This window comes from Crocodylus siamensis, chromosome 1, assembly GCF_052110815.1.
Source record: "Crocodylus siamensis isolate JL-2025a chromosome 1, ASM5211081v1, whole genome shotgun sequence".
Taxonomy (NCBI): domain Eukaryota; kingdom Metazoa; phylum Chordata; order Crocodylia; family Crocodylidae; genus Crocodylus; species Crocodylus siamensis.
This window is the reverse complement of record NC_143395.1, coordinates 365,866,680-365,887,017: the sequence shown is the minus strand read 5'-3', so window position 1 is coordinate 365,887,017 and position 20,338 is coordinate 365,866,680. Positions and strand designations below refer to the sequence as shown.

Genomic DNA, 20,338 nt, shown 5'->3' with positions numbered 1-20,338 from the left:
AGACCCGGATTAAATCCAGACTGTCTGTGAATAGTGGGTTTATCCAAGAGGAAAGTAAAGACTGAACACTGTACAATATTTGATGAGACAAGGGCTCCATTGTGTTGTACTGATAAATGATTCTATGTACTTACAGAAACTTTTCATAACCTTTTCAAAGGCTCATCTACCAAATCTTAAACCATAAACCTTAGTAGCCGCATATTGTTAGGCTGGATTCACTTACAATTTTGGAAGTATTTTAAGTTTAAATTATAGCCATTAATGTTGGAAATGGTTGTGGTGGAGGAAGAAGCAGTTAATATAAAAATGGGATTGTTTGTCTGTATCTGCTTCTGTCTCTTCATGCACCCTTACACACTGTTGCAAATTAATGACTTCCAGACATAATATATAGGACTTCACTGAATGTGCATCTTCCTTTTAAATAAGTCTGAGGAATATTGTATGATACTTAAAAATAAAGCTGTTAAAGGGCAGAACCTTAATTATAGTTCACAGGATTTTATCTAGTACATAATTTCTCAAATCATCCAGCAATTCTGAAATGTGAACAACATATTCTAACTGCATTTTAAGTAACACATTTGTCCCCATACTCAGTGGCACATTTGTCCTATACTCAGTGTTGCTAATTGCAACAATATTATTGCAAGTCTCACAATAATATATGGTGTTTTTCTTAAGCTGCAGCTCATGGAGCCTTTTGATTAAGCAAGAATCTTACTTTCATTTTTTTTAAAAACAGGAACTTTCCAAAAGCCACACAGCAAATGTGCAAGTTGTAAAGAAATACTGAATAACTGCCAATCCACTGAAGGAGGCTGGGTTCCTCTGGAAAAAAAAATCATAAATGCTCTTGCAATTAAAGACCGTATCATTATGTAGGTCATAGACTCATAGAAAAGTAGTGACTTCAAGAGGTTGTCTAGTCCAGCTCCTTGTCTAGACAGGATCATCCTTGTCTAAACCATCCCACAAAAATATCTGTCTAACCTGTTCTTTAAAATCTTCCAGTGATGGGGGTTTCACAACCTCTGTGGGTAGCCTGTTGCAAGGTTGACCACCTTCAGAGGGAGAAAGTTCTTCCTAATTTTCAATTTAAATTTCCCTTGCTGTAAGACTCTTGCTCCTTGTCTTGTCATCTGTGGACACAGAAAATAGTTTAATACAATCTTTATAACTGTATTTCATGTATTTGAAGTAGAGGTGTCATGACTCGGCTGGGTGCCCAGGTCAGCTGTCATACGCAGGGGGAGCAGCGATTTAGTTGCCACTGCATCACCAATGTGATTGTGTGACTACGGCAGAACTACAACCAGGCAACCTCACCTCAATCCCTGGAAAAATCATAGAGGAGGTCCTCAAGGAATCTATTTCTAAGAACTTGGAGGACAAGGTGATTAGGAACAGCCAGTCTGCATTCACCAAGGGCAAGTCATGCCTGACCCACCAGATTGTCTTCCATGATGTGATGACAGGCTCTGTTGATGTAGGCAGATAAGTGGACTTTAGCAAGGCAAGATTCTTTAAGTATCTTTTATTAGACTAACTGAGTAGCTGGAAAAAGGTTCTCGGCAGGCTTTCAGGCGCAGTCACCCTTCGTCTGGCACGGGGAGTCTCTGCTGTTCTGAGACTCCAGGAAATGTAAGAAGCTAAAAGTGTGGCAGGATGTCAGTGAAAATATAAATAAGTAGAATTAGAAAGACAAAAGGTGAGGCAGAGAGGTGAAGGGGGCGGGGGAGAAGAGATCAGGGAAAAAAGGCTGAAGGGAGACAGTGCAGTGATATCGTATAAGGTATTGACTTTAGCAAGGCTTTTGATATGGTCTCTTGTAACATTCTTGCAAGCATGCTAAGGAAGTATGGTCTGGAAGATGAACAGAAAACTGGTGGAGCATCAGGTTCAAAGTGTAGTAATAATTGGCTCAATGTCTAGCTGGCAGCTGGTATCAAGTGGAGTATTCCAGGAATTGGTCCTGAGGGCTGGTTATGTTAAATATTTTCATCAATGACCTGTAAGATGGGATGAAGTGTACCCTCACCAAGTTTGCAGGTGACATCAAACTGAAGGAAGCAGTAGATACATTGGAGGAAAGGGCTAAGATTCTGAGAGACCCTGACAAATTGGAGGACTGCACCAAAAGAATCTCATGACATTCAATAAGGATAAGTACAAAATCCTGCACTTAGGATGGAGCATTGCTAGTAAATCCCCTCCCCTTCTCTTCTCTGTTATATAAGGTCAGTTCCCTCAGCCTTTCCTCAGAAGTCATGTGCCCCAGCCCACTATTTTTCTTCCTTCCACTGGACTCTCTCCAATTTGTACACATCATTTCTGTAGTGGGGCGCCCAAAACTGGACACAGCACTCCAGAAGTGGACTCACCAGGACCGAATAGGGGGGAATAATCACTTCCCTTGATTTGCTGGCAATGCTCGTATTCATGTAGCCCAGTATGCTGTTAGCCTTCCTCACAACAAGGGCACACTGTTGGCTCATATTCAGCTTATTGTCCACTGTAACCCCCAGGTCCTTTTCTGCAGAGCTGCTGTTTAGCCAGTCAATCCCCAGTGGATGTGATATACTTTGTTTTAATAGCACCCTCAACTACCTGAAGGGTGGTTCCAAACAGGATGGAGATGGACTGCTCTCAGTGGTGGCAGATGATAGAACAAGGAGCAATAGTCTCAAGTTGCAGCAAGGGAAGTTTAGGTTGGGTATTAGGAAAACTTTCTCACTAGAAGGGTAGTGAAACACTGGAACAGGTTACCTAGAGAGGCTGTAGAATTTCTTTCCTCGGAGGTTTTTAAAATCTGGCTAGACAAAGCCTTGGCTGGGATGATCTAGCTGGGGATGGTCCTGCTTTGAGCGGGGGGCTGGACTAGATGACCTCCTGAGGTCCCTTCCAACCCTAATTTTTTTATGATTCTGTGATTCTAAATCAGCCAGATCAGTTCCAAATTCTGTCAGCTGAGCAGAGCTCAATTGTTCAAGCCTGTGTGGCACTACCACCACCAAGTACCCTACATCCCAGACTCTTCAGCCTTGGGCTTCTGACACACTCAAATCCATGGCAGGTATCCTACATGCAAACCCCAAGCCCAGAGGCCTTGGAGTTCAGATACCCTCCAGTTTTGCTTGCCCCTAGCCAAAAGGCTGAAGGAGCAAGCTGTACGGAAAGCCTGAGAGCCAGCCCCCATCACCATAACTTGTGTAGCTGAACTATGCATGATATTAGTCCAATATCAAGAGGCTCATGATTTACCATACAGTTCATTGGGCTGGGCTCCACCAGAGTCAACAGAATTTGACTCATCTGGGAGTTGCTGGTCCGGCAGCTCATCTGGCACTTGCCTCCTCACGCAGTGACTTCCGCCACTGGTCTTGCTGTTCATCTGGGATTGCGTAGGTCAGGGGGCATGAGCCCCTGGATCTGCATGGGGCAGGCTGGGGCCACAGCTGTGCCAAGCTCTTCTCGGTGGGGTGGGGCTGCACTGGGAAAGGGGCTATGGGGGAAGGCTGCAGCCACAAATTCACCATAGCCTCTTCCCAGTGCAGCCCTGCCCTGCTAGAAAGAGCTTGGCGCAACCCTGGCCCCAGCCTGCGCTGGCCCGCCCCGTGCAGATCCAGGGGCACAGGCCCCCACCTCCCTGTGCCCTCACAGACGAGCAGCAGGAGCAGCAGTGGGAGCTGCTGAACAAGCGAGCCCTGCACCTCCTGGACAAACTGTGACTTTGTCTTGCACCTCCCCTGCCCCAACTGGGCAGCGCTTGCCCCAGCCCCATGCCTTCCTCACCACGGGGACTTGATCTGCCCCCCCATGCCCCTCCCCCCGCTTCCACCACACCAGACTTACCAGCTAGAGGCAGCTCTCCACACTACGGGGCTAGGTATTGTAAATCAGATCAGTATCAGCCAACACGACTCCTTAAAAATTGGTTATCGGTATCAGTCCTAAAATTCTCTATCGGTGCAGCCCTACCTCCAAGGATTCTTCCTAATCCTGGACTCTTCCCCACCCCCCAGTTGTATCCTGCATGTTGTTATTTGTAACTGTATCTTTTCTAAACCTTTTCCCTATTACAATGCAGTATTGTTGTGCAAGATCTCTTGTATATTCTCTGATTTGTAAGATTCATGCACCCTCCCTTCCTTTCCCCCTTCCCACCCCCAGGCTTAGCTGGCTGTATGTTTCATATGTAACTTAGTTGCATTAGTTGCATTTCCACCCCTATGCAGCCTCCAACTCAGGTATTTCTATATTTCCTTGTGCTTTGAACATTGTTATTTGAACTTAAAACATTTTCTAATAAATTACATTTTTTTGGCATCAAGGGGAGGGTGTAGGGCTGGCTCTGGTCCTCCTGGTGCTGGTTTGGCATTGCAATACTTCCAGGCTCAGTGCCAGTTCCTGTGGAGGGAACACCTGACCATGTTTTTAACAGCTGCATACACACAGTTCCATCAGCATGTTTGCCCAGTGTGGGCCACATGCTTTATAGTCATGCTCAGTGTTAACTGCATTTAATCAACTTCACAGTTGTTTTTTATTGCACGGGTGCATGATGCAGTTATTGTAATGGGAATGAGAATGGTTTAACTGTGAAGGTGTTGTATGGGCCATTGAGTGAACCATATTGGTAGCAAGACAGGTTTGTAGAGATGGTGTGTGTGTGTGTGTGATCATAGAATCGTAGAACCAGAAGGGACCTGTAAGATCACCAAGTCTGGTCCCCCCATGTGCAGGAAGTTACTGGGTTCAGACAAGTGTGTGTGTGTGTGTGTGTGTGTGTGTGTGTGTGTGTGTGTGTGTGTGTGTGATTTTTTTTGCAAAAGAATGTTTGCCCAATGTGGGTCATGTGTTTTATAGTCATGCTTAGCATTGGCTGCATTCAATCAGCTTCATAGCTGGTTTCCATTACTGAGTATATGGTGCTTTGGACAGAAGTCTAATGATAGACAATGTATTTAAGGAGGTTTCCTTCTATGTGAATATAAGCCAAGAGACATTTTTTCCCATGCTGATTGATGGGAGGAGGAACCTCATCTTGTATTTAAGTAAATATGGTAATCCAAGTTCTTTCAGCCTTTCCTCATAAGTCATATTTCTGCAGACCTGTAATCAGTAGCATAACTAAGGTGGGGCAACTGGCACCACCTTGGTTTGGGGAACTGCTGCTGACAGCCGTGTAATTGTGCCAGCAACAGTGCAGCAGCTGGAAGTCACGGCAATCCCCATGTGTTGCAGCTGCCCCAGGTGCTCAGCTGTATTGTTATGCCTCTGCCTGTAATCAATTTTGTCACTCTCTGCTGGACTCTTTCTTATATATCCATACCTTTCTTGAAGTGCAGAGCCCAAAGCTGGACCAAATACTCCAGGTAAGGCCTCACGTGTGCTGATTTAAGTGGCAGAATCACTTCCCTTGAATGCATAAAGACATCTACTTAAGGTTATACAAGAAACCTTAATATTAATATTCTCCAAGTTAGTGTGTTTGACTTGACCACCTTAATAATATTCTTAATGTATATTTTGTAAAAAGTAGTTCAAGTTTTTTTTTCTTTTTTTAAAAAAAGAACCCTTTCTTCCTCCCAACTCTTCATCCCATTATGGGAAACCATATGGACCCACAATATGGTGGGGCAGGTGCAGGGGGGAGGCATCAACAGGGTTGAGGAACCTATATAGATCCAGAGCATGGACCCATTTGAACTTGAATAATAGCAGTAATAGGATATCTTCTCCTCTACGTGGACTTGTCACAAGAACGAGGACAAGCAGTGCATTTTGTTAGCCATTTTCACACCTGTTTACTAGCAGAGGAGGAGTTAGATGGGATTCCTGCATTCAATTCCTGTTTCTATAGGTGACTATAGGTATCTAGTGGTTACAGACCCTTCTTCCCCTGCACTTCTGGCCTGTTTTTGTCCATCTCTGGTCCTATCCTGTATTACCCTGACTTCTACCTCTAGCTATGCCTATTAATAAATCCCCTTGTCTTCACTTAGGCTCCCCAAAGGCAAAGCCAGTTTTCTATATGAGAATACAGGGCAATTGCCTGCACTGTGGGAGATCCCCCTAAGCTAAATTACCAGTGTAAGTCATCCAATATAAGTAATGCCAGTTCTGTACAGAGGCTCAGGGGTTTGTTTAGAGTCAGACCATTTAAAAAAAATGAAAAATTTAGAAAATTAGTATTTATATGCCCTGGGCTGCCTTTCATGTGGCCCTCGATGACTTGTCAAAACTCAGTAAGCAGCCCTTTGCCCAAAATAATTGTCTGCCCCTGGTCTACAACTATATATCCATTTCCTCTTTGTTGTTGCCCAACTCAATTGCTTACACACTATCAGCTCAAAAGGTAATCACTACAAACATTTAATTAAAGCAAATATTAAGTTAAAAGCAGATTCAGGCGCTGCTCAGTCTAATATACAGTTTTAAAATCACAGTTTAAATACTGCTTACTCCCAATGTTTAAAATCCTTTAATTAGCCCCCAAAACCAGGAGATTGGGTTCTAAATCATGAAATTAAAGAATGTGTCTTCTGGTTTTCTTGTAGTACATCTGAATTGCCTTTTCAAGCTTTTCTCTGAAAATATGCTGGCTAGAATCATGCTGTTTGAAAAATGAAATCTGAAATTTGCATGTCATAACTTGACTCCAGGAGCTGGATTTTTTAAAAAGATATTCTGAGACTTTAAATAAAATTCCAAGCATTTCTAATTTCGACTTTTTGTTGTTTTTCTTCCCCTGGCCTAGTGTGAAAAGTACTTGGGGAAAAAAGGGGAGCTGCTGGCTATTCCAGGGAGCCAGCCTCATTGAACACACCATAAAAGGCATTATGCTGGCTCCTTTATTCCTGCTTTACAATTCTTGCCTCTGGTCCCCTAGCACAGTATTTCCATTTTTTTTTTCTTAACCTGTTTAACTATTTTTGGGTTCCTGTAATTTTTCCCACTAATGGAGGTATCTCAAGATTTTTTATTTTTGTTTCTTAAGCTTGCTAACACTTTAGGGGGTAGCTTTAAAAAAAAAAAAAATTCAGAGTTGCCATGGTGTTGCTGCCTCCTGAATCTGTGGTGCAGGTCCTCCTATGTCACAGGAGCAGCCCAGGACTCATGCATGGCACCCCCCGCCAGGCTTCCACCAGCCCTGCATTCTGCTTCAGACAGCCCTAAGAAAGTAAAATGCATTTGCTAAGGGCCAGAAAATGAACAATGTATACTTCGTGGGTTTAACCATTGTTTTCGTTGTGAAAAGAGCTCCAAGGTTTCCTTCCTACTTTGATCATTTGAACAGTGTTTCTGGAGTTTTGAGGCCACCCAGTATGGCCAAGAAACCCAGTGGGAGCTCTGCCCTGGCATCCCCCCATCCCCTTGCTCTCCTGCTCCCTTCCACATGCAGTCATGTATCATCAGCAGGGATCCTGGTTTTCTTTGATTAAACAAAAAAATCCCCAATTTTCGGATTTAAAAAAGTAACCCAAATCCTCATTTTTCCATGATTAAAAAGTAACTCCACTAATAATAATCTATATCTATCTATATAGATAGTCGTGGATTTTAGGTTACTATTTTTAAGCCGAAAATTGGAGATTTTTTTTGGTTTTGTTTTTACTCAGAGAAAACCAAGGCCCTTGATCATCATGGCCAACTATGCACGCACGCACAAGTTGCCAGACACGCCTGGGCAAAGTCCACGATGCCCTAATGCGCATGCGCACTGGGGCAACCGGCCTACGCCCCTCCGCTCCCCGGCGCGCGGCCTCCCGCCAACAGAGGCCGCTGTGCCCGCTGCACCTAGGCCCGCCCGGGCCGCGCCGCGCCGCCGCCTGGCTGCGCCTCTCGCTGCTGCCGGCGGCGGGCGTGATGGCGGCAGCGGCGGGCGGAGAGCGGAGCAGCACCCGGGACCGGCTGCTGGCGGCGCTGGAGGACCTGGAGCTGCTGGCCAGGTACCGGCCGGGCGCTGCCCGCTGGCTGAGCGAGGCCGCCCCGCTCCGCCCCCCTGCCATTGCGGGCCGAGGCGCCTGCGCCGTGTGCGGACCCCGCTGCTCGGGGCGCTGCGGACAGATTGTCCCGGGCGGGGGAGATCGAGGGGGCTCCGCGCATGCGCCCTCCAGATCCGATGGGGGCGGCTGTATCCGCGCATGCGTCAAGCTGAGCGCGGGCCCGGGGGGCGCGTGGCTCCGGTTGCGGCTCGAGGCCCGGTGGAGGGGGGGACACTGCCCGCGGGTGGGGGCGTCGGGTGGGATCGGGAATTGAAGTGGAGATTGGAGATACATATGTATGTTCAAGCGCATACGTATAAATGCATGTGCACATGTATATAATGTACATGCATATATAGTGTATAAATACATGCATATAAACACGTGTGTGTAGCGTGCATATGCATGTGTATATATAACAGGGAATTGGGCACCCAGTGCGCACTGCGTGGCTTCAGATGAACACGGCTTCAGCTGCTGCTCTGCTGGGGAATGGGACAGGTTCTGCTGCAGCAGTGACAAAGTCTGTGGGCTCGGAAATACGCTGAACAAGTTGGGTTAAAGTTCTGGTGGCCATTCAGCTCTGTTAGAGTGCGGTGCTAATAACCCCAAGGTGCCAGGTTTGAGCCTCAGGCTGGGGGTTGGACTAGATCAGTGTTTCTCAACCCATGGGAAGTGACCCAAAAGTAGGTAACAAGAATATAGGAAAAGGTCTTGAATAAACTTTAAATATGGATCAACACACTTTTAAAAAATGGATTCTCCTTTAAAAGAGAAAAGCATATGAAACCAGGGCTTTTCCCTTGCAGGCTGGCAGAGCTGCAGCCTGCAGAGGGCTGCTGGAGGTCTCGCTGCCCCACACACCCACCTCCTGCCCTACATGGTAGGGGGCAGAGGGCAGCAGGTTGGGAGTTTGGGGCACTGGGTCAAGACTGGCCATTGATGTTTACAAATGGGTCCTGGTACAACCACTGGACTAGATGACATTTCAAGGTCCCTTCTGGTCCTACTTCTGTATGATTCTGTGTCTGAGGCTGAGCTCTGTGTTGCCGTGGCCAGGATGCTGCTGACACGGGAAGGAGTTAGGTTAAAGTTAACTCGAATAGATTCACATCAGGGGTGTCAAAGTGGTGGCCTGTGGGGCCCTGTCATCCAGCCATCAGTGCTGCCTGTGGGTCACAAACCAGTGCATGCTGTTTGCAGCACACTGGCCCCAGCTCATCTGGCACAGACTGCATGTGGCACAGGGGCTGAAGCTGGTGCACATGCTGTGTGCAACATGAAGGGCCAGTGTGGGGTATGTGTTGCTTTCAGTGCCTGTTTCAAACCAGCTATACACTGGACCTGGGGTCTGTGCACTTCAGGCCCAGACTGGCTGTGTGTGCCAGACCTAGTGTGCAGGGCCGATCTGGCATGGGTACCACATATGGTGTGCACCCTGGATTGGCCTTGTGCAATGTGTGCCACATGGGGCAGGGTTTAACACATGCTGCACATGGCCTATACAGTCTGGGGCACATCAGGTCCGGTCTGGATTGGGCCCATAGATTGGCTGTCTGTGTCAGATCCAGCACACAGGGATGGTCTGGCATGGGCTCCATATGCAGTGCACACCCGAGACTGTCTCTGTGTGCCATGTGTAGTGCATCACCTAGACTAGCCCCATACCAAGACCCGAATCCTGTAATCTGCTCTTTGGGAAGTAGACCCCATATCCATGTGAAGTCCTTTTTATGTGACTAAAGGTCTGTTCATATGGATTAAACTGAGCATCCACAGTGTTCCTGTAATAGTGCTGAAAAAAAATAACATAACGTTTTGTTGTCATAGTATTGAAAAAATAAAGTATACTTAACATTACCTTCATGAAAAGGTATACCGGATACCAAAAAAATGGTTCTATAATGATTCTTTCAAACTTCATAAAGCATGTATGAGCATTCTTATAAAATGTGATGCTGATATAATCTACTTGTTAAGAAATATTTGGGTTATTATTCATTTTATTTGGTTTATAGCTAAAATGTAAATTGATTCAGGAAAACAGTGCAGTCAGCTAAGGACTGATCCAGTGAATTTGCAGCTTGTGTATAAGGTAGCTGCTTCTCCAAGTAACACAGTAAGATAATTACACTTTTCTGACAATGGGAATGTGAGGTATTTTAAGTGTCCATTACTTTATAGATAACTGATTTGACATTATTCCTTTTAACTGTCAGCATCCTACAATCTATCTGGTATAGATTACACTTAATACATTTTTGGGTATTAGTTTAAATGGATTGTTTATGACACTGATCAGTTGCTTCACTTTCACTTGTATATCCTCATGATATAAAAATAGCCATTATGGCTGCGTCCAGACTAACCTGGACGTTTGGTTTCCTGGGGACAAGTAGCAGGTGTGCTGCTGCTACTTGTGTGTGCTGCTGTTACTTGTGCCTGGGGAACACCTGTGCCACACATGCTCTGGCGCACAGCAGGTTACCCTGGGTGGGGTACAGGAGGCTGGGGCCAGCAACTGTGCTGGCCCCAGCAGCCTTACCAGGGGGCTGGGAAAGCTGCAGCCACAGTGCTTCTGTAGCTGGGAGCCTGGTCAGCCACTAGAGTATGGCTCTAGCAGGCCGGGTTCTGGTTTTGGGCGGTGCACACTGCTGTCACATGCACCACCCGTTTTTTTTTCTACACAGGTTTTTTTTTTGACCCTGCATTTCCTGGGGTCAACTCCTCCACCCCCCTCACTGCAAGATAGCAGTGCAGAAAACACCTGAATGTGCGGTGTGTGGCACTACAGATAGGTCAGCCGTGCTCATCTGGACATGGTGTATGACATTATTTTTACTCTCACCCTCCAGTCTTGCAGATAGGTTTTCACAGTCAGAATTTTTAAGAGGGGATGGAGACAACGATGTTTCTGTGAACTCTTCCTTGTTTCTTTCTTATGCTGAGAAGTTGTTGATCTGGCCCTTTCAGTAATCAAACATGTTATTTGAAATGTGGAAATCTTTTTATAACTGTAGCAAATCTTTTTCTGCTAAGTTGAAGGGCTGTTGCCAAAGATTTTATATGCCAGGTTGGATCTATATTCTCATATGCTTGTAAAATCTAATTTTTCTTTTCACTCCAGAAAGCAACACTTACGTACTTTCAAGTTTTTTCAAGGATTGTGAAATATTTTAAAGATTATAAAAATCCAGTGATGTTGGATGAAATACATGTTCTAATGACTTAAAAAAACTGTGTAAAAATGCAGATTTTATTTTAGGGAACTGATTGAAATTTTGGCAATTTCAAGAAACCAGAAGCTCCCACAGCCAGGAGAGGAGAGCCAGGTAAAGGAACTTTATTTATTAAATATAGGTGTAACTTCTTAAGCTCTGTACTCAGCTTTTCTTTTTCTATCCAGTATTCAGGCTAATTGCTGTATGAAGATGACAGCATCACTAAGACTAAGGACAGATGTTACACATAAACCAGTATAAATGATCAAAAATGGTTCAAATTTGTAACACAACAGAAGTTCGGTGCACATAAACCACTTTCAAAATGGCTGAAACCAGTTTAAGATAAACCTGGATGGATATAACATCAGACTTAACTGATTTAAGTTCAATCAGTTTTTTGAACTTCTGTCACTTCTCCAGATTCAAGTTAGCTCATAATCCCCCAGCATCCTAAGATGCTTTGCATTTCCCCTTCTAAATCCTCCACCCAGCTTAAAAGAGCTAAGTTTTTCACATTCCCGAAGCATAGATGTTAAGAACAACACCAGAAATCATGAGAGTTGACAATACTAAGCTAAGTGGCAGTGAGCTCAGTTGATTTTGTGGTGAGCCCACCCCTTGCCACTGATTGGCTGGGGGGCCCAGGGGCCCCGTCTCTGGCCGTTGGCTTACCAAGAGAATTGTGCAGCAGCTGCTCCTTGCTGCTGATTGGCTGAGAGAACCTCTCCGCCACCCCCAGGGCTGTGGGGCTGGGCCATAGCAATCATGAAGACCATCAGCTCCCACTGGGGAGCCAGCATTTTATGTTTAGTTAGGTTTTTCTGTATTTTGGGGATTTGTGTGCACAATGTCCAGTTTGCAGACAATGCCTGATTTCATGGTTTCTGTGAAATTATTAATTAAGTAGGTCCCTAGCTATCTGCACTGTGGGTTGTTTTCTCAAGAAGAGGATCCAGACGATTTTATTTTAAATACAGGTTTTTGTTGTATATAACAAAGTTGGTGCAGATGTCTCAAGTCCAACTTATGCTATCCCCTTCGCCACAGTGTGCCTTTTTACAGTGCAAATGTGAATTTGCTCTTAACCTAATGAGTCACTTAACTTTTGTTATCTGACAGATTCTGGAGTTGCTGATCCAGAGAGATGGAGAGTTTCAGGAATTAATGAAACTTGCACTTGATCAGGGAAAAATCCATCATGAGATGCAACTGTTAGAAAAAGTAGTAGAAAAAAGGGATAATGATATTCAGCAGCTGCAAAAACAGCTGAAAGAAGCAGAGCACATACTGGTGAGTTGGCCTTTATATTTAAGAGTTTCTGGCTGGGGGGAAGGAGGGGAGGTTGTTTTTTTTAACATCACCAACCATGGAGAAAACAACTTTGTATTATTAGATAAAGGAGATTAAATGTTTAAACTGTTTGTGAGAGCTTAGAAGTTACTTTTCAGTAATTGGGGTTGATTTAAGTTACTACAGTATTTTTGTATGGCTTTTTGGAAAAGCTGTAATGGTAATTTTCCTTGAACCTCTTGTTACTTAAAAAAATCTTGTTCTACCTACCATACTTTCAGTATTTGAAAGGTTTATGGTGAAAAGAACATTTAATTTTCTATATGTAACTAATTTACAGTGAACAGTTGAAAACAAGCGATGGCTAAAGAAAGAAAACATAAACAAGAATATGTTGCTCTTTGCATTTTGGCCTGGTCGATAGGAAAAAATAGGAAACCTTTTGCTTTTACTAATTCCAGTGTCTCAAAGGGAAATTTGCTAGATATAACTGTGGCATCAAAGCTGGTAGATAAGGTAGCTAATTGGATCTTTTGACATACTAGAGTCAGTACTGTTATGTGCTCAGATAGTAAGAGACCTTAATTAAACATTCATTGTATAATGGCAATTTTCAACTCTTGTAAAGATAGTTAATAGGGTAAATGGATTCACAGGGCCTCTTTTACTGAGCCTAGATGGCAAATTAAGGAAACATTCAGAATTTTTCTTCTTTCACAAACTAGGCAACAGCTGTTTATCAAGCAAAGGAAAAACTCAAATCAATAGAAAAAGCAAGAAAGGGTGAGTAGTCTTGAGTTTATTATATCATTCTAAGCCTTTAAAATTCCATGTAATTTGCTAATTTGATGTTCTGTGTATTTTTGTTAGTTAATTGTGAATTGTGTCCCACCACAGATTCTAAGTCTTAATATGATTAAAATGTTGCAAGTGTGTAATATGCTTTCTATTTAATTTGAAGCCTCTAAATCTCTTAAAGGTCTTTGTAGAGCTAGGGCTGTGAGATTTTTCCAGGGAGACAGTATTACATTTTTTGTAAGTTCTTGTTCTAAATATTTCCCCTGGATATTAATTTTTCTTCTGATATTGTTTCACTAGCAAAATGTGTGATTAGCTTAGATACCAAAAGAACACTCTTCTTAATGAGCCTGTCTGCAGTTTGTAAATAATTCTTTGAAGCGCTAGTGGGAGGAAGGATAAAGGAGTGAGTGTTTGTATTGAAGGGGAATCAACAGTACTACAGTAAAAGCTCTGTTATCCGGCATCCCCCATTCCTGGGTTAATCAAATGTGTACCATCTGGTGCACTCCCCAGCGTCAGTGCATCAGGGGACAGGAAGGGGGGCCCTGCACAGGCTGCTTTGCCGTGGGCCGGAGAAGTGGCAAGAACTCTGCTCGCGGTGGTGGCGAAACCTGGAAGTGGTACTTCCGGTTTCGCTTTTGCCACATCCCTTGGATGCTGGTTAATAGCTTTCCGGCTAATAAAGTGCTGGTTAACACACCTTTTGCTGTACTTACTAAAAGCTCTTACTGTTTGACTTGCAGGCAATACTGTGATGTATCTAGTAAAGCTGATTACTGAACTTTCAGTGCCAAGCTAGTCATTTTTACTAGATGGGTAGGAAGGTGTTTTAGAGGTATTTTATACAGTGCCTTTATCCAAAATCATACATTTCCTGAAATGTAGTCACGTATGGAATGGAGAGTGGCTGTCATCTGGCACATACATCTGATACACAGAGCAGAAAAGAAGGGAAGGGAAGTTTTGGCTAAATACTCAGGGCAAATTTTGCTGTTACAAAAAATGCAATGGAATCTTTAATATGCACAGATTTATTTGTGTAGTGGTAAGATATCTGCTGTGCAATGCCTATTATATTGTGGATACCTAGGTGTTTAGCAAAATATTACAATGCATAGCTCCATTTGGTAGCTGAAAACCATCAAATGATGTAATCTCCTGAAAGTACATTAACCAAATATGTTAAATATCTTACCGTCTCTCATAGGTGCCATTTCCTCTGAAGAGATAATTAAATATTCCCATAGGATTAGTGCCAGCAATGCTGTTTGTGCTCCTCTAACATGGGTACCAGGTAAATTTTTGTATTTCAAGAATAATCTGTATAAATTTGTCACGCTTTCATTGATGACTTCACAATTGCCCTTTTATTGTAATATAAAGTACATATTAACTGTTTTACAATACCTGCTTAAGGAAAATTGTTGTTTCCCTTAGACTGGATTAGAGATGTATAGATTTCCAAAACTAATATAAATTTTTCCTGAGGAATGCTCATGCAGTTTTTCATTTCTGACAAATTCATAAAAGTTTCCGCTCCTAATCCTTTGATATTGTCATACTCATAAATGACAGGGGCATTAGAAATTATTGAAAGTGGAATTATTGAGAAATTATTGAGCAAAGATTTCTCAGTGCTTGGGTCTTAAATGTTTCAAGAACCACCCTCCTGGTACAATTTGGAAGGTTTTATTTGCTAAAAAGCAAAGCCAAAAATTAAAGACTTTCTAACTGAAACAGAGAGAACAGATATACCTTGTAAAGCAGAGGGGTTCAATCTTTGGCACGCATGTCACAAAGCACACCCTGCACTTTCCATGAGTGCCACTCTGATTCCATTCTCCTGCCCAATCTGTTGCTGTGCTTTCTGCTCCCTGTCTGATCTATAGGTCTGCTTTCTGCCTGATCTGCGGCATGCCACACACACAGGCTGCCTGTGCCACTTGTTGCACACTTGCTAGGGGTTGGCTACCCCAGTTCTCAAGTGAGTTTTTGAGTACTTTTTGGCCACGCTTGAATTAACAGGGGCAGTCTAGAGAATATATTTTGGTTTTATGACTTTCAGAATAGGTGTACTTCTCTTTGCAGATGAGAACAAATCTGTGTGGTCTTTATTTTTAAGGGGACCCACGTAGGCCATATCCTACAGACTTGGAAATGAGGAGTGGCTGGTTGGGTCAGATGAACAACCCATCCACTAATGGAGTAAATGGACACTTACCAGGGGATGCACTGGCAGCTGGCAGATTACCAGGTAATGGAAGAATTTGGATGTCTCTTTGATGAATGAGAAATGCAATAACCAGAGAATGTATGACTCTAACCCATCACTCAAATGTCCTTTAGATAGTGAAGTGGAATTAAAAGTGCTAAGATTCTGGCCAGTGTTGTTCCTTGGGAGAAGGGGTTATGATCAAAATAGTTTGAAATGACATGTTGATATAGAGGAGCACAAGAAAATAATTCTATTTTATTTGTCCTGTTGCTAAATTGAACTGAGATGTGAGATGATAGGATAATTAGTAAACTGTTAAAAAAATATGGAAGGAGAGACACAGATGCAGTCAAGCTTGTCTTGAGGCCCAATCCATTTATTTTTCATTTTTAGTTTGATTATTTCAAATTGCACATTTAAAGCTGGAAAAACTTTCAGAACAAATATTTACTTTCTTAGCAGTGAAAACAAATCTGGTACCTAGAATCCAAGCCCGCGGGTCAGTTCTAATCATTGCAATATGGTCCCTAGAAAGTTGCTGAGGGCTAGATTAGTAAGGGATTGTTTATTCCATTAGCAATATCTTTGAACCTTGTAATATTCTCTCAAGCAAATCCCAGGGCACCATTCTGCCCTTGTTCTCGGCCTTGGTGAGGCCGCAGCTAGAGTACTGTGTCCAGTTTTGGGCTCCGCAATTCAAAGAGGATGTGGAGAAGCTTGAGGGAGTCCAGAGAAGAGCCACATGCATGATCAGAGGTCAGGAAAACAGACCTTACAATGACAGGCTGAGAGCCATGGGGCTCTTTAGCTTGGAAAAGTGCCAGCTCAGGGGTGATCTGATGGCCACCTATAAGTTTATCGGGGTGACCACCAGGATCTGGGGGAACGTTTGTTCACCAGAGCGCCCCAAGGGATGATGAGGTCGAACGGTCATAAACTACTGTGAGACCGTTTCAGGCTGGCCATAAAGAATTTCTTTACTGTCCGAGCCCCCAAGGTCTGGAACAGCCTGCCATCGGAGGTGGTTCAAGCACCTACATTGAACACCTTCAAGAGCAAATTGGATGCTTATCTTGCTGGGATCCTATGACCCCAGCTGACTTCCTGCCCTTTGGGCAGGGGGCTGGACTCGATGATCTTTCAAGGTCCCTTCCAGCCCTGATGTCTGTGAAATCTGTGAGTGTTCTACTTTTGAACTTGTAGCCATCTGAGTGAAATCCAGAGCTCATTGTCAGCTGCTTAGGATTCCTGTACAGTGTGTGGACAGAGGTAGGGGGGTCTCAGAATGGGACCCAAAACAGGGAACACACTGGGTAGGATGCTGCTGAAGTCAGCATGCCTAGAGAACAGCTGTCTAGAGCTAGCCAACAGGTACAATGGAGTCCTAAATGTGACCCCTCACATACCTTACTTGGTGCCATGGTGGGGGGCTGTTTCCAGTCTCCACCCACCTGGGATCCTCTTCCTGATGGGTAGGTGTTCATATCTTTTCTTTCAAAGAAGTGAGCAAGAGTATTTCTGGTCTCTTAAAATATGACTTCAGGACAAAGTAGTGAGTAGTGTTGCCTCTCCCTTATGTAGTAGCTTGGGTGGCTAGAACACTCACCCAGCATGTGGGGAAAATGGGATTTATTTACTACTTTTGCCTAGGGGGATTCAAACTCATATCACTAATTTCCCAGGTAAATGCCCTCACAGCTTAGCTATAGGTCTGAGTTAGAATCCCTTGATAGCAGACAAAGTTGAACAAAAGTTTCCCCCATCTTGGGTGGGTGTGAATGTTATAGCCAGCAGCCTATCCATCACCACCATCTTTTGTAGCTGCACTTGAAACGAGTATTGGTCGTCACCAGAGATGATGCGAGCAGGGATGGCCCTGGTCGGCACTATGTTCTGTGGAAGGAGCCGCATCCTGTTGCCATATTGGGTATATTCTGTGAATGCCTTCAATATAAGTCTTTATCAGAGGCTTTATGTAAAGGAATGTCTAGTGTTTGGACCTTGATTGGGTTTATATGTGAGCAGTGTGCTAAGCTTTGTAGCTCTGTCAAAATGGAGACTCTTTGGAGCATATCTGAAAACAGAACTGCAAGTGCCTGAGAAATTTTAAGAGCAAAAGCTGGTGTCCATGGAATTGCATTGCCTCAGAGTTTAGGCAGCAACTGAGCAAAGTTTTCAGGATTCCAGTATTAGACTTTGGCTGCACTTCCATTGAATTCTCTTTCTAGGAGCCTAAATCCTCTTTTGGATCTTGGGATTTACTACTTTCCCATCAGTGAAACTGAGGCAATAGTAGTCACTCTTTTCTTCATGGTGTTGTAAAGGTTAGTTATTTTGTATAGAACTCTGAAGATAAAAGCCACTGTATGAGTATTGGTATTTTTATATGCTTAGTAATCTGATCTTTAGGCTAGAGTAGGGTAGATCCTCTTCTTTCAAAGGCCTGATGGAACAGGCCTCTTCAGTAAATAGAATGGCTTTTACAAAAAACTTTTCAGCTGCCATTTGAACTGGTTAAGTTTGTTTGCCTAACATTTGCTATTGAGGATTTGTCTTGCACTGAAGAGAGAACTTTCTTTTTAAACAATTACGTTTAACAAGGTACAGATCTATGTTTGTGGGCGGATGGAACTTCTGTTAAAAGCGTACTTGTCTATGGATGATTTTATCAAAGCATTGTTGTGTTTGTTTTCCAGATGTGCTTGCCCCACAGTATCCCTGGCAGTCAAGTGATATGTCAATGAACATGCTGCCTCCTAATCATAGCAATGACTTTATGTTGGAGCCTCCAGGGCACAATAAGGAGAATGAAGATGATGTAGAAGTTATGTCAACAGACTCTTCAAGCAGTAGTAGTGATTCAGATTAGGTACTGGAAGGAGACAACATTCAAACCAGACTTAACTTCTCTTGCAAACATCACTTGGACACTGTTTATCAAAACTTGCTATACCAGCCCCAAATGTTGACTCCACAGTGAGAAGATAAAGATGGTGTACAACTCAAGTGGCAATTTGTTTTCTTGAGCTCTTTGGCCTAGACTTTATCCATAAGACACTGTAAAAATGAGGAAAAATGGCTGGTAATTTTTTGCTTGAGGAAGCTTCATCAAATTTCCAGTGAATCATTTCTGTAAACTGTGTATACATCGGTGTTTTTTTTTTTTTTTTACTGCACATTAGACAGTATATTAAGTTCCTGGGAAAGAAGTTGTAAGGGGAATCCCCTTGGATGTTAGTAACTTGCTCTTTTGATAATAGCCATTTAAGGCACAGAAAAGATGTAAAAATGTGTAGATTTTAACAGCTGGGTTTTTTGTTACTTACTGCCAGAACTCAAGTTCTTGATCATCATGTGCTTCAAGAACTAAAATGTAAAGTGGCAATAAGCTTTATTCAAGAAAGTTTGTAATTATTGTAATATACAGTGAATGGTATTCTTATAAATAAACTCAACTTTAATGTTGTTTACTTTTCAATTTGCAGAATTTAATATTAGATTAATTTATTGTGGTATTGGATAACGTCTCTAATCAGCATCTCCAGAGTATGTAATTCCCATGCAATAGAAATGAGAAATTGTAGTTCAGCAGTTTCCATTTGCTATCTAAGAAACCTAGTTAAAATTTAGAGCAAAGCTGCTTTTTTGTTGTTGCTCACTCCAACATATATGCATCTCAAAATATTTTAGCCAGAAGACTTGATGTGCCACATAGCCTTTTTTGAATCATGTAAATATGAATGTAGGAGTGAAGGGTGCATTCTAGACCATAAAATCCAATCCTGTTAGCATGGGCAACCACTTCCTAATCCCTTTAATAGTTTGATTCAGCTCCACTTTAAAAGTAGGTAAGGGCTTTATCTGTCTACTACTCCCCTTGGAAGGCTATTCAGAACCAACTTTACCACCTATATTTGTTTCTGACTAAACTTTATACCAATTTCTTATGTGTCACTTGTGATTTAGTTGTCTAGTTCTCACTCATTGTAGTTTCCTCTCTATGTTTATAGAATGCATTCGTAATTCTCTCACAGCCTTCATTTGACTGGGCTAAACAAGTTTAGCTCTTTTAAGTCTCTAGTAAGAAGAGCTGTTCCTGCATCATCCTAGCAGTTCCTTTTATATCTGTTATAGTTTGTATTCATCTCTCATGAATAAGAATGACCACGCTTCCATGCAGCATTCCAGATCATGTTGTTCTCAACACGCTCTATACAATTATGCTAATCCAGTTGTATCTCTCTTAAAAATACCTCACCTAATAATCTCTGAAGTGGCCTTTTTCACAGCTGCTAATTAACATTCTGATAGACCAGGGGTTGTCAACTGGGGGGGGGGGTACATGTACCCCTGGAGGTACTTGGGAAGCCCCTGGGGGGGGGAGGAGTATGCAGCACTTGTGGTTTTGCTGTGGGGGACCCCACTCATTGATCGGCTGGGGGACTCCTTGTTTCTGGACTGGCTGCTGGGGTACAGCAACTAAAAAAGGTTGAAAAACCCTGTGATAAAGACCTGGATTTATTAGTCTATCTCAAGCCATTTCAGCTGAATAGCTCCCAGTTACTAGGCAAAATTCATGTTACCAGTTATAAGTGTATGACCTTTCTTTTTCTTTACACATGTGCTTATGAACAAAAAAAAGGGCCACTCTATATCATTTTCTTATATTTGTGGAAAGTATGTAAAGCAATTAGTTACTGACATGCACAGGAGGAGGCAAAAAGGAGCCAGAAATGGAAAACTGAAGGTAAGCATTCTAATATCATGACATTTCTATGTTCAAACTGTGACTTTACATGACAGATGCAACTAAA

The 20,338-nt window shown here is 43.0% G+C and overlaps 1 protein-coding gene across 1 annotated transcript; it reads left to right on the top strand.

The window, feature by feature from the left end:
* The first annotated feature begins 7,795 nt into the window (after nt 1-7,795).
* MED4 (mediator complex subunit 4) lies at nt 7,796-19,019 on the top strand. The gene is made up of 7 exons (XM_090025896.1): nt 7,796-7,958; nt 11,260-11,326; nt 12,338-12,508; nt 13,234-13,291; nt 14,517-14,603; nt 15,432-15,563; nt 18,221-19,019. The coding sequence occupies exons 1-7, from the start codon at nt 7,876-7,878 to the stop codon at nt 18,391-18,393; spliced, it is 771 nt and encodes a 256-aa protein (XP_089882022.1). The 5' UTR covers nt 7,796-7,875; the 3' UTR covers nt 18,394-19,019.
* Nucleotides 19,020-20,338: the final 1,319 nt, after the last annotated feature.